The sequence below is a fragment of the Geotrypetes seraphini genome, chromosome 10 (assembly GCF_902459505.1).
Source record: "Geotrypetes seraphini chromosome 10, aGeoSer1.1, whole genome shotgun sequence".
NCBI lineage: Eukaryota > Metazoa > Chordata > Amphibia > Gymnophiona > Dermophiidae > Geotrypetes > Geotrypetes seraphini.
Window position 1 is genome coordinate 33,125,264 of NC_047093.1, and position 14,811 is coordinate 33,140,074.

The 14,811-nt window shown below is 43.2% G+C and overlaps 1 protein-coding gene across 2 annotated transcripts in view; it reads left to right on the forward strand.

Moving 5' to 3' along the window:
* The window catches only part of MFSD11 (major facilitator superfamily domain containing 11), a 62,442-nt gene that overhangs the window by 8,774 nt on the left and 38,857 nt on the right, over positions 1-14,811 (forward strand). For both annotated transcript variants that reach the window (XM_033962242.1, XM_033962241.1), the window contains 2 exons: positions 1,900-1,955; positions 8,106-8,213. In XM_033962242.1, coding sequence (XP_033818133.1) covers positions 1,900-1,955; positions 8,106-8,213 — 164 coding nt within the window. The remainder of the gene's footprint in view (positions 1-1,899; positions 1,956-8,105; positions 8,214-14,811) is intronic.

Below are 14,811 nucleotides of genomic sequence, written 5' to 3' on the forward strand. Positions count from 1 at the left end.
TTCAAGGGGGGATAGGTGGAGGAGTTTTAGGGAGGACATATAGATGTTGAAAAGGATAGGTGATAGTGGAGAGCCTTGCGGGACTCCACAATTCGGTTTCCAGGGGGAGGATGAGGTGCCATTCATGTTAACGATGTAAGAACGAGAGCGGAGGAATTTAGAGAACCAACCTAGGACTGTGGAGTTGATACCTATCTCAGAGAGTTGGTAAACAAGAATATCATGATGAACAACGTCGAAAGCAGCGGAAAGGTCAAATTGTAGGAGGACGGCAAACTTGTTTCGAGAGTGAAGTTGTTGAACCCTTGAAATCAGGGAAGACAGTAGGGATTCGGTGCTGAAGTTAGGATGAAAGCCATATTGATAGGGTAAAAGAATAGAGAATCTCTCTAAGTATGATGAGAGTTGGGAAGAAATGATGGACTCTAGCATCTTGGTTAGGAGAAGGATAAGGGAATTTTTCAAGTACCTTTCTTATTTCTAATCTTAATGTATATTTTCTGTAAACCGCTTAGAACCTAACGGATGTAGCGGTATATAAGAAATAAATTACATATATTTGCAATTGGGCGATAGCTGGATGGTATGGAAGGGTCAAGGTCAGATTTTTTCAGTAGTGGGGTCAAGGCGATATGACCCATTTCTGGGGAGAAATGGCCCGACTGAAGGGCGGAGTTTATGAGAATGGTGATAGAAGAAATAGCCTGAATGGGAATGTTCTCGTATAGGTAGGAGGGGAATGGGTCCAAGGAGCAATTACAGGATTTCAGTTTGAGGCAGAGATTGAGGACCAGTGACTCACTTTGCCTTGGCGATCTATCAGGCCGATCAGTCTTCCTCTCCCCGAGGAAGTTCGGGCCAGCCAATCGCTGCCTGGCTGGGCGGAACTTCCTCTCCGACGGCAGAATTGACGTCGGGGAGAGGAATGCAGGTCGGCCCGAAGCAGGGAGAGCATGGGGTGGCGTCGGCGTCGGCTTTGGGGCCTGTTATCCATTGGTTGCAGTTTGGGTCCTGTTCCCCGATGGCAGCGGCAGTGGCAGCGGCTTGGGGAAGGGCAGGGAGAAAGAAAGAAAGGGGGCTGGCAGGGAGACAGAAGGAAAGAAGAGAAACAGAAAAAAAGAAAGGGGGCATGAAGAGAGAAAGAAAGAAAGGTCAGGGAGAGAGGAAGAAAAAGTTGGGGCAGGAAATGAGGTGTGGAGAAGAGGAAGCATACAGGCTGAAAGAAAGATTGGATGCACAGTCAGAAGAAGAAAGTGCAACCAGAGACTCATGAAATCACCAGACAAAGTAGGAAAAATTATTTTATTTTAAATTTAGTGATCAAAATGTGTCTGAATTTATATCTGCTGTCTATATTTTACAATATGGTCCCCTTTTACTAAACCGCAATAGTGGTTTTTAGCGCAGGGAGCCTATGAGCGTCGAGAGCAGCGCTGGGCATTCAGCGCAGCTCCCTGCGCTAAAAACTGCTATTGTGGGTGGGTATTTGTCTATTTTTGTATGGTTGTTACTGAAGTGACAGTGTCATCTGCTTTGACCTCTTTGAAAAAACCCCGGAATAGGAATGATAATTAACAATTCTATGCGTACAGTGTGCGTTGTGTTTTTTTTAAATTTTATTGTTGGTAGATCATTTTGACTTGGTCATTTTAAAAGTAGCTCGTGAGCCAAAAAAGTGTGGGCACCCCTGGTCTAGAGTCTTTGTTGATGTTGTTTTTGAGTATAATGGCTAGACCTCCTCCTCGCTTTTTTTCTCGGCAGACCAATTCTATTTTGTAATTATCATTCTTGAAAAGGCAAAATCAGCCTTTATCTAAAATTATTAGGGATTTTGGATACTGTACAGCTTAATATATTTTTAAATGTTTAATTTTGAGCATATTACACTTTTGTCCACAGCAAACCGTTATTGCTAACCTGAACAATACGGATTTCCATGGCAGTGGATACACCAGGTAATTTTTTTTTTCTTTTTAATTCTGATCATTATTTTAATCTATGATTTCATTTGGCTTCTGTTTGCTTATCACTCTGGGAGTAGCTGATTGCTGACCTTACAGGGTTCCTGTTTGGTAGTTACATTATTTACCGTAACTGGTTAGGACCATTTTTCTTCCATATGACTACAAACCAGTGGACTATCTTCCCAATAAGGCCCTCAACATTTTGTTTTTGGGACTATTGAGTGTTAATTACTCAGGGTTCCCAAAAGAGTGCTGAGGGATTTAAAAAAAAAATTTAAAATCAAAGGTTTTTGTTATTAGATAAATTGCAAGAGTGATGCCACTACAAACTGTAGCTCTTCATATCTCCACACGTATTTCTCATTATCCCAGGACAAGCAGGCAGCATATTCTCACTGATGGGTGACATCACCGACAGAACCCCGGTACGGACCACTTTAAGTGCATTGCCACTTTAAGAACTTTAGAAAGTTCGAGATGGCCCGCACCGCACATGCACGAGTGCCTTCCCGCCCGACGTAGGCGTGCGGTCCCTCAGTTTCTTAGTTTCCGCGGAGCTAAGAAGTCGCTTTTCAATGTTCGTTGTTTTATTGTCGCTGCCTTCCCTCTCACATGGCCGTTTTTTCTGACTTTTTTGTCCGCTTTTTTCTTCTTTTTCTTTCAGGTTTAAGTAAAACAAAAAAAAATTTTACTTTTTCACTTTTGCTTCAAACCTCGACTTTCGATTTTGCTGAGGCCATTTTCCCATCCATGTCCCGGCCACAAACGGGTTTTAAAAAATGCGGATGGTGTGCTCGCCCTATTTCTATCACTGACCCGCATTGCTGGTGTCTCCAGTGTTTGGGGCCAGACAACAGGGCTGAATCTTGCACCCGTTCTTCCCTTCAAAAGAGGACCCTCAAAAATCGTCAAATTCATCAGCGTTTGCTCTTTGTGTCTGGTATGGAAAGAAATTCGGCATTGGTCCCAGCGTCGAAATCTACACTGAATCCAACACCACAGCATTTGACGTCGGCGTCTCATCATTCGACGTTGCTGGATCCCACGATGTTGCCATTTATTGGGTAAGCCAGCTAAGAAGCCTTCCCCCACCCCTTCAGGTCCTCAGGTCGCTTCAGCAGTGAGCCAAATCCTGCAGACCTCGAGGAGCCCTAAAACACTCTCTTCTCCAATTGAGGCGAGTGCTTCGTCATCGGCCTCCTCATATCTGGAGTGCAAAGCGGCACCGAAAGTACTGGCGAAAAAGCCAGCGGTACTGGTGCAAACTCTTGAGGACAAAATTGCAGCTGTATTGCAAGTCCAATTAAGGGAGCTGTTACAACTTTTACTCCCTGTCCTGGAGACACCGGCTCCTCCGGTGCCAGACCGGTCTGAGCCTCTGCTGTCCGCATCGACCCTTGTGGCACTGGTGAGGTCTGTGCCTCTCCTGTCGACGTCAACATTTGTGGAGCCAGTATCTACTGCCTCAGCACCGGAACGGAGACTTTCTTCGGTGCCGATGGGCTTGTCTTCCATTGCGATGTCGGATTCAGCTCGACATCGCTCTTCTTCACACACTTCCCCTGAGACGATGTTGGTCAAGTCGGAGAAGTCCTTGAAAAAGATGAAGCATGTTGAGCCATCGACACCCAGTTCTTGACGTCGGCTTCCACCGACACGGGACTCGGATTTCTGGGAAGATTCTGAAGAGCCTATTCTGACCGATGTTGATGCCTCTTCTAATGAAGACCCTTCTTTTCAGGAACCTGTTCCAAAGCCAGAGCAGACATCTTTTTCAAAATTTTTGAGGGAAATGTCAGAGGCACTCTCTATCCCTTTAGAGGCTGATTTTAAAAAGTCTAAAGCATTTTTAGATGCATTGGATTATGAGCAACCACCTAAGAAGTTTCTTAAGCTCCCTCTTCATGATATTCTCAGGGAGACTTATTATAAAAATCTTGAAATTCCTTTAACTGCTCCTGGAGCTCCTCGTAAACTTGATTCCCTCTCTAGAGTGGTTTCAATTCCTGGCTTTGACAAGCCTCGGCTCCCTCATGTGTCTCTCCTAGTGGAGTCCACTCTTAAGAAATCTGCAGGGACTAGTGTTTATGCTTCTGTCCCTCCTGGCAGAGAAGGTAAGATGAGCATTTTGAAAGAAATAAACTTCTAATCACAAGCCAACATTGCTTCTGCAAAGGGAGATCGTGCCTAATGAACTTACTACACTTCTTCGAAGGAATTAACAAACGGATGGACAAAGGGGACACCATAGACATCATATATTTAGATTTCCAAAAAGCCTTTGACAAGGTACCCCATGAACGCCTACTTCGGAAACTGAAGAACCATGGGGTGGACGGAGATGTACATAGATGGATCAGGAATTGGTTGGCGGGTAGGAAGCAGAGGGTAGGAGTGAAGGGCCACTACTCAGACTGGAGGAAGGTAACGAGCGGTGTCCTGCAGGGGTCAGTGCTCGGACCGCTGCTATTCAATATATTTATAAATGACATAGAAACAGGGACGAAGTGCGAAATAATAAAATTTGCAGACGACACCAAACTATTTAGTGGTGCTCGGACTAAAGAGGACTGTGAAGAATTACAAAGGGACCTGAACAAGCTAGGGGAGTGGGCGACAAGATGGCAGATGAAGTTCAATGTAGAGATATGTAAAGTATTGCATGTAGGAAGCAAAAACCCGAGGTACAGCTATACGATGGGAGGGCTGTTATTGAGTGAGAGTTCCCAAGAAAGGGACTTGGGGGTAATAGTGGACATGATAATGAAGCTGTCGGCACAATGCGCAGCGGCTGCTAAGAAAGCGAAAAGAATGCTAGGTATAAACAAGAAGGGTATTACAACCAGAGCGAAAGAAATTATCCTGCCGTTGTATCGGGCGAAGGTGCGTCCGCATCTGGAGTACTGCGTCCAATATTGGTTGCCGTATCTTAAGAAGGATATGGCAATACTCGAGAGGGTTCAGAGGAGAGCGACACGATTGATAAAGGGTATGGAAAGCCTTTCATACACTGAGAGACTGGAGAAACTGGGGCTTTTTTCCCTGGAGAAGAGGAGAATTAGAGGGGATATGATAGAGACTTACAAGATCATGAAGGGCATAGAGAAAGTAGAGAGGGACAGGTTCTTCAAACTATCAAAAAATACAAGAACGAGAGGGCTTTCGGAAAAGTTGAAAGGGGACAGATTCAAAACCAATGCTAGGAAGTTTTTCTTCACCCAACGGGTTGTGGACACCTGGAATGCGCTTCCAGAGGGCGTGATAGGACAGAGTACGGTATTAGGGTTCAAGAAGGGATTGGACAAATTTCTGGAGGAAAAGGGGATAAAGGGATACAGATAGAAGACTACTACACAGGTTCTGGACCTGTTGGGCCGCCACACGAGCGGACTGCTGGGCACGATGGACCTCTGGTCTGACCCAGCAGAGGCACTTCTTATGTTCTTATGACTGCTTTGGCAAGCGTTTATTTCAAAATGCCACACTTGCCAACCGGTCAGGCAATTATGCTTTCAATTTTTCCTTTTATCTTAAACACTTGGTCAAGCTAGTGTCTACATTGGAGAAAAATTTGCCTTAGCGTAAGGTGCCTGTTTTACAACAGTATGTTTCTAGTTTGCTACAACTGTGAAAATTTTTGGTGCGCTCTGTTTATGACACTTTTGAGCTTACATCTCGAGCTACAGCCATGTCGGTGGCTATGCGACGTTTGGCTTGGCTTAGGGTGTCTGAGATGGATGATAACCACCATGTTCGTCTGGCCAATGCTCCTTGTTTGGGTGATTAACTTTTTGGGGAGTCTTTAGATATTACCACATAAAAGTTATCGGCTCATGAAACCAGGTGGGACACTTTGGTTAAGAACAAGAAAAAGCCTCCACCTGCTCGTCCTTTCAGACAACAGTCTTCTTATCAGCATCATTTTGCTGCTAAACCTTTGCAGACATCTCAGTCTCAATCTCGCAGACAAAGGCAACAGCAGCAGCAACAACCATGCCAACAACAGCAAAAACAAGCTGTGCAACCTAAAGCTACACAGCCTTTTTGACCTGTTTCTTCGGAGCATAGCCAGTCTTATCACTTCTCAACCTTTACCTCAGCCCATCGGAGGTCATCTTCAGTTGTTCATCAATCGTTGGGAACTCATCACCTCGGATCTTTGGGTCCTCAACATCATTCGTCAGGGTTACTCTCAATTTCCAGACTCTCCCACCAGACAGTCCTCCAAAAGAGTCTGCTTTGGACTCTGCTCAATTCTCCCTTCTTCTGCAGGAGGTCCAATCCCTTCTTCTGAATGCCATCGAGGAAGTTCCTCTCGATCAGCAGGGCCGGGGATTCTACTCCCATTACTTCTTAGTACCCAAGAAGATCGGAGGACTCAGACCCATTCTGGATATCAGAGCTCTCAACCAATTTCTGGTCAAGGAGAAATTCAGAATGTTGTCTCTTGCTCTGCTTTATCCTCTCCTCAATCAGAACGACTGGCTATGCTCCCTCAAAGAAGCCTACACACATCAGGTTTCAGATCAATCATTGTCATTACCAATACAAAGTACTTCCCTATGGCCTGGCATCTTCTCTCAGCGTATTCACGAAGTGCCTGGTTGTAGTGGGTGCATCTTTCCAAACACACGGCCTTCAAGTCTTTCCTTACCTGGACGACTGGTTGATCAAGGCTGTTTCATCTTGGGAAGTAGTCCAAGCACAGTGCTATTACAGCTTATCATGAACCAGTATAGGGAAAACCTCTTACTGCTCATCCTTTGGTCTCCATTCATGCAAGGTCTTTTCAATGTGAAACCTCTCAAGCCTCCACCCGTTGACTGGGACCTTAATGTAGTTCTTTCCAGTCTGATGAAGCCACCATTTGAACCAATGGCCACAGCTCATCTCAAATTTTTTACCTGGAAAGTAGTTTTTCTTATTGCTCTCCCCTCTGCCAGGAGGGCCAGTGAGTTACAAGCACTAGTAGCAGATCCACCTTTCACTGTTTTCCATCATGATAAGGTGGTTCTGCATACACATTCAAAGTTTCTTCCCAAAGTTGTCTCTGACTTTCATCTCAATCAGTCGATTGTTCTACCAGTATTTCCTCAGCCTCATTCTCTTCCTGGGGAAGCATTGCATACTTTGGACTGTAAACGAGCTTTGGCTTACTACCTTGATCGCATGAAGCCACGCAGAACCTCTCCCCAACTATTCATCTCTTTTGATCCAAACAAGTTGGGGAATCCTGTTTCCAAGAGAACGATTTCCAACTGGCTTGCTGCCTGCATCTCGTTCTGCTATGTACAGACCGGACTGGTACTGGAGAGCCTTGTCACAGCCCATAAAGTTAGAGCTATGGCAGCTTCTGTTGCTTTCCTCAGATCTACTCCCATTGAGGAAATCTGTAAAGCTGCCACCTGGTCGTCAGTTCATACCTTCACTTCTCACTACTGTCTGGAGTCATTCTCCAGAAGGGATGGGTACTTCGGCCAATCTGTATTACAAAATTTATTTTCCTAAAGGCCAATTCTCCCACCATCCCATTCTGTTAGCTTGGAGGTCACCCATCAGTGAGAATATGCTGCCTGCTTGTCTTGGGATAAAGCACAGTTACTTACCATAACAGGTGTTATCCAGGGACAGCAGGCAGATATTCTCACCTCCCCGGATTGGCTTCTTAGCTGGCATATCTTAACTGAGGGACTGCGCGTCTGTCGGGCGGGAAGGCATGCACGGTGCGGGCCATCTCAAACTTTCTAAAGTTCTTAAAGTGGCAATGCACTTAAAGTGGTCCGTACTGAAGCTTCGTCAGTGACGTCACCCATCAGTGAGAATATCTGCCTGGTGTCCCTGGATAACACCTGTTACAGTAAGTAACTGTGCTTTATCCAAGGACAGTGCTTTCCTGCATTGTCTGACCAGTCTGCCTCAACTATTTATTTTGGTTCAGTCTTTGGTCACAGTGATGAGGTTTCCAATTTATTTCTGTCATAATTCTGGAATTTGGTAAGTATTGACCAGGAAATGACCGATGCAAGCAGGGTACCAAAAGAATTTCTGATAACAAATTTCTATCACCTGGATTGGGGTTAGAGTTGTTCTATTCACATTTTGGGTTATTCATTTTTCTTTTTCTTTTTCTCCCCTGCACAGTATGGCTGTCATTTATGGCGTGCTCTCTGCATCAAATCTGGTTGCACCTTCTGTTGTTGCTCTTATAGGGCCTCAATTTGCTATGTTTATTAGCGGTTTATTTTACAGGTAAGTACCAAGTGAATACTATAAAAATGCCATGCTCTTTTCACCAGCACTTTCTGTACTAGAACAAATCAACAAGCATACAAGGAACAGGTATAAGCTTATATAAAAAAGAAAGAAAAATTATTTTGGTTCACTAGTTTCTCTGAATTGCTTTTGTGCATCCAGCTAAGTAGGAACCTATGACACCATAAGTCTTCATTCACACTTACCTGGTAGTTTTACTTCTATTATATTTCACAATTCAGCTCAGTCATTATAGCAGCATTGCTTAACCAGGTGCCACAAACTGGTTCCTGCCAGAACCCAGTAACAAAGATTCTAAGTCTGAGTACTAATGTTTTGCCATTGAGTGTGCACTATCTCTGCGGTATCTCTAGCTCACTTGTACTGGGGAACGGAAACATGACCTGGGAACAGAGCCACGGTCTTCTGCCTGGCAATGCACAGCATTTGCCAATGAGGTACTGGGCCAGCCCTAACTCTTAAATTTGTTGAATGTGTTATACATGAGTTGGTAGAACCTTTTCCAACCATTTTAGATAAGAGATGCTCTGACATCCATTTGTTATGGGCTGCTGATAAATGTTAAATATATTAAAAATACGTGTTGTGAAATCCAGTTATGAGCAGGGATTCATCCAGACCATGTATACCAAAGATACAGCTGACATACTAGAAATCAAAAAGATGAAACAGAGAAAAATAAACCTCAATTGAGGGATGTTGGGACTACACAAGTACCCAACCCTCCACTCATCATCACGGGTTTATAAAAAACTCCAAAACATGTATAAATAATCAATTCTCACGTTTTTCATTCATACAAAATCTTCTTTTTGTTATTTTCTCAAAGTCTTTTTTATAAATTCAATGTAAATGTCAAGCAGTAGAAGGCCCGAATCCCAAACTTAACCACATTAATTAGCGAGGACTACAGCTGGATGCAATAAGTGTAAGCAGTTCTTAGAGATATGAAGCATACAAATGGAACCGTGAAAAAATACACTCATCTGAAATCGAGGGTTTTCACCAAAGGCTTCCAACTCAAAATCCCAACAGAAAAGGCTTTCTGTTTCGCCCGGCGAGGGCTACTTCAGGGGAAAAGTGCCAACTCGAATATCTCTCTGCTTCTTACCGTCTACTGGTAGTAAAGCCGACTCCTCTCAGGACGGTACTGGACAGCCCAGTACCGTCCTGAGAGGAGTCGGCTTTACTACCAGTAGACAGTAAGAAGCAGAGAGATATTCGAGTTGGCACTTTTCCCCTGAAGTAGCCCTCGCCGGGCGAAACAGAAAGCCTTTTCTGTCGGGATTTTGAGTTGGAAGCCTTTGGTGAAAACCCTCGATTTCAGATGAGTGTATTTTTTCACGGTTCCATTTGTATGCTTCATATCTCTAAGAACTGCTTACACTTATTGCATCCAGCTGTAGTCCTCGCTAATTAATGTGGTTAAGTTTGAGAAACACTGCTCTAGAAGAGAGGAGAGACAGGGGAGATACGATACAGACATTGAAATACGTGAAATGTATTAATATAGAACCAAATCTTTTCCAGAGAAGGGAAAATGGTAAAACTAGAGGGCATAACTTGAGGTTGCAGGGAGGAAGACTTAGGAGTAATGTTAGGAAATTAGTTTTCACGGAGAGGGTGATGGATGCCTGGAATGCTCTCTCAAGGGAGGTGGTGGAGAGAAAAACAGTGATGAAATTCAAAAAAGTGTGGGATAAACACAGATGATATCTAATTAGAAAACAAATGGAATAAATTAAAGAACTAAGGCTGGTATTAGACAGACTTGTACGGTTTGTGTCCCATATATGGTGATTCAGTGTAGGATGGGCTGGGGAGGCAGCTTGGAACATGAGGACTTTGCTGGCCTGCAGGCTGGAGTGAGCTTAGATGGCAACTTCAGCAGTTGGAACCTAGGACAATACCTGGTGGACTTTAGTCTACGGTCCAGAAATATCAACAAGAGAGAAATTAATTTAATCATGTATTTTTAGTGAGAAGAGCTAATGAACATACTAGATGGACCGTTCAGATCTTTATCTGCTATCATTTACTATGTTACTATGAATGCCTCATTAACTACATTAATTTACGTGTGAATCTGGGATCTACCCTAAATCTGAGCAACTAGTATAGAATCTGGAGGACAGTGTCATGTAAAAATCTTCACACCCTTGTACTTTTTCACATTGTGCTATCTAAAAAGTACTATTCAAAATGTGTTAAAGTAGGACCTTGCTTCAATGATCACAGAGAGAAGCTGTGTGGATTCAGCATGAAATAATAGTATTCAAAAAGGGGTTTCCCACCAAGTACTGAGTCAAGTAATGTGAAGACATGCAATCAGGTGTTTATGATTTTTTTATGCTGAATTTTTGAATAATTCTGTAATGATATTTTACATTGAAAGTCTAGAGTATGTTGTCTAGATCAGTCAAACAAACTCTTATTTGAATGAATTTATACATTTAGGGCAACAGGGATTAGATTTATTAAAGTGTGCTACCAGGTTAACCTGCACTAATGTACTTTAATGTGGTGTAGTTCCTGCAGGTGCCTTTTAATGCAATGGAATCTATTTATTAACAGTTAGCATTCATTATTAGTAAATAGGTTCCATTACGTAAAATGGCAACTGCAGGATCTTAGAAAAGCACATTAGTGCAAATTACCCTTATAGTGCACTATAATAAATACAATGTCAAAAAAAACACTCGTGTGAAAACATACTTTAGAAAATCTAGCTCAAATGTATAAGGGTATAAAGACTTTTCAAAGTAATGTAAGTTAATAGTGTCAATGAATATTATTCAAACCACATCTTCAGAAGGATATAAAAAGGATGGAGTTGGTTCAGAGGACAACTATTTAAATAGTCAGTGGTGTTCCTCATAAAGCAGGAGTCAGAGTTAAAGATAAATATATTCTTTGGGGAGAAAAGGTGGGTGAAGGAGATGTAGACATTTAATTTTCTTTGTGGCAAAAACTCACAGCAGGCATTCTTCTTCCAGTTTAAAGAAGCTCTGGAATAATAATAATAATTTTATTTTTTATATACCGCCAAAGCCAAAGTAGTTTGAGACGGTTTACAATAAGAAGAGCTGGACAGTCAGCGAAGGCATAACAATAAAGTCTTTGAATACAATGAATATTTAGAATAACTGTGATTTCTTTGAATACATGCATATTTGTGGGGAAGAAGAGAAACAGAGTGAAAGTCACATTGTAGGGATGTCAAGTACAAGTAAGTAGGAATACGGGGGGGGGGGGGGGGGGAGTCATTGAGAGTTCTTGGTATCAAATTCAAGAGTTCTGTTAAGGAATCTTTTGTATCGGCAATTTTTTATTATTGGGTGGCTGAATATTTGTAATCTGCGTTTTGGTCTGGTAGAATAGTCCAATTTAAAATGGGCGACTAGGTATAGGGGGGCCAAATCCAGAATTGGATTTGAAACAAAGGCAGGCAAATTTGAACAGCACTCTTGCTTCTAGGGGTAGCTAGTGGAGTTTATGGTAATAGGGGGTTATGTGATCCCATTTTTTTATGTTGAAGATCAGTCGCACTGATGAATTTTGTATGATTCGGAGTCTTCGAATGGTTTTCTTGAGAAACCCCAAATAAATGATATTACAATAGTCGAGCAGGCTTAAGATTGAGGCTTGCACCAGTAGTCGGAATGAAGCTGTGTCGAAGAACTTTCTGATGGTTCTTAATTTCCATAGTGTTGAGAAGCCTTTTTTGATCAGTAGCTCTGTGTTAGAATCAAGAGTGAGGTAACGGTCTAGCGTCACTCCCAGGATTTTTATGGTGTCGACAAAAGGAAAGTTCTGGAATGAGAGGGTCATATAGGATGAAGGTGAAAAGAGAGATTTAGGGGTAATCTAAGGAAATATTTCTTTACAGAAAGGGTGGTGGATACATGGAGCAACTTCCCATTGGAGGAGTAGAAAAGAGGACTATACACTGTAGACCCCATATAATGTGAGGCATTTTATAATATAGTTGAGGGTCAGACTCCACTTTTTTGATATTAAGAGGTACATAATCGAAATGGAAATCTAAAACCCCACCTAAGTTGGCACTTGGATGACCTAAAAGACAGGTCGTCCAAGTGCTGATAATCGAAACGGGTTTTAGATGTATCTAGAGGCATCTTGGGCCTCTTGAGTGCCACTGTGCGTCCAGAGCGAAAAGGGACATTTTTGGAGGAGTGGTTGGGGCGGGAGGTGGGCTGACCAAATTTAGTTGTCCTGCAGCGATAATTAAAAGTTTGACGAGACTGCCTAGAAGGAACTTATACATTGTAACTTAGGCAATCTAAAAACAGGTATAAGTGCCCAGAAGTATCCAAAGTGATCAGATAACCACTGCAGGGGCAAAGTACAGACTCCTACACACTTCTCCAGTGATCACTGACACCCCCCCCCTTCCGCCATAAACATCGGAATAAAAACATACATACCTGCCTCTAGAACATTAGCACCTGGCATAGGAAAGCCTGGTAGAGCTGCACAGGGGTGTATTAAGTAGTCTGGGGGGTGAGCTAGTGAACCATAGAGAGGAGGACCCAGACCCATAAGACACTCTAACCACTGCATTCATGGTGGAAAATATGAGCCCACCAAAACTCCCCCAAATCCTACTGTACTGTCATATAGGTGCCATCTGCAGTCATAAGGGCTATTGGAGTGGTAGACAGATGGGTATAGTAAGTTTTGGGGGCTCACCATGACCTGCAAGGGAGTTGTTAGATGTTTATATGACATCTTTTTTGTGAAGTTCACAGCAGTGCCCTGTTAGGTGCCCCACTACTCTGTTGCCATGTCTGGGTGGCTAGTCCATCACTTTGCTGACCCCTCGTCCAAAAGTTCTTGTTCTAGGTGTTTTAGACTTGGCTGATTTTTTTGGACAAGAATGCGGTATAAAGATAGACAACTTGGTGGTCTGTACGATCAAACAGCTGGAAAAAAAATTTGGATGCATTTTTCGAGAATGAACTTTAGACACTGCCGACTTTGGGCGACTAGCGCCCTAGACTCAAAATGGATTTCGGCTTTTTTTTTTATTGTGGCACTCCAAGTATTCTACTTTAGACCCCATACAGTGCACTTCATTTAAAACATATGGTATGGGTCTCAGTGTCTGCATTGGTCTATAGCAGTGGTCTCAAAGTTGCGGCCCATGGGCCACATGTGGCCCTCTAGGGACTATTTTGCGGCCCGCGGTCCGTCCTCTCTACTTCACAAGTTTTCCGATTGTGGAGAGGACAATCGTGTACAGACCGCAACTGCTGTAATTGGACTTGTGTCTCTCTGGAAGGAATGTCGGCAAATGGCTCATGGCTCGCCTAAAGCAGGGGTCCCCAATCTGCTTCCCTTCCCTTCTCACTGCCCTCCCCCAAGCCACCGCAATCGGGGAGCAGGCCAGCAACGAGGTCTTAGCTCTTCCTGCTTATCTTCCCCAGCTCGGAGCTGACCAATTCTCGCCACCCAACGTCAATTCTAACGTCGGAGAGGAAGTTCCGGGCCAGCCAATCGCTGCCTGGCTGGCCCGGAACTTCCTCTCGGATGGCAGAATTGACGTTGGGTGGTGAGAATTGGTTGGCCCCACGCTGGGGAAGATAAACAGGGAGAGCTAAGACCTTGGCGCTGGCCTGTTCTCCGATTGCAGCGGTGGCGACCTGTTCCCTAATGGTGGTGGCTTGGGGGAGGGCAGGGAGAAAAAAAGAAAGAAAGGGGGACAGGGAAACAGAAAGAAAGAAGGGAGATGGGACACAGAAAGGGGCATGGAGAAAGACAGAAAGAAAGGGCGGGCATGGAGAAAGAAAAAAAGGGGGCATGGAGAGAGAGAGAAAGAAGGGGGCAAGGTGAAAGAAATAAAAAGTTGGAGGAGGGAAGGAGACAGATGCCAGACCAGGGGAAAGGAAGGAGGAGGGAGAGAAAGGAAAGAAAGAGATGTCAGACCATGGAAATAGGGATGGAAGAAAAGAGAAATGGAAGGGAAGACATGGAAACGTAGATTTTGAAAAGCAGAAAAATTGAATATTAAGTTAATGCCAAAGATGGATGCAAGGCAGAAAGTGAAGACAGAGAGAAAAACAGTCAAAGGACAAGAAGGCCTTGGAAACAGTTAAAAGCACAGAAAAATAAAGTCACCAGCCAACAAAGGTAGGGAAAATGATTTTATTTTCAATATAGTGATTGAAATGTGTCAGTTTTGAGAAAGGAAAGATATTAAACTTTAAATGAGAGGGCTGCAGAAAAAATAGAGTACTTGGAGGGCCGCAGAAAAAATAGTTAATGGCAATTTTGCATAAGGTAAAACTCTTTATAGTTTATAAATCTTTATTTTAACTATTAAAGGAAAGATTTATAAACTATAAAGAAAGAGTTTTACCTCATGCAAAGTTGTCATTTCTTTAATAAGACATTAACTATTTTTTCTGCGGCCCTCCAAGTACATACAAATCCAAAATGGCCCAACTAAGGGTTTGTGTTTGAGACCACTGGTCTACAGTGTTTCTGAAGTCAAAGTATGGGACAAGCATATAGGATCTCCAAGAGAGAGGAAGAAATTGTAGAACTTAGT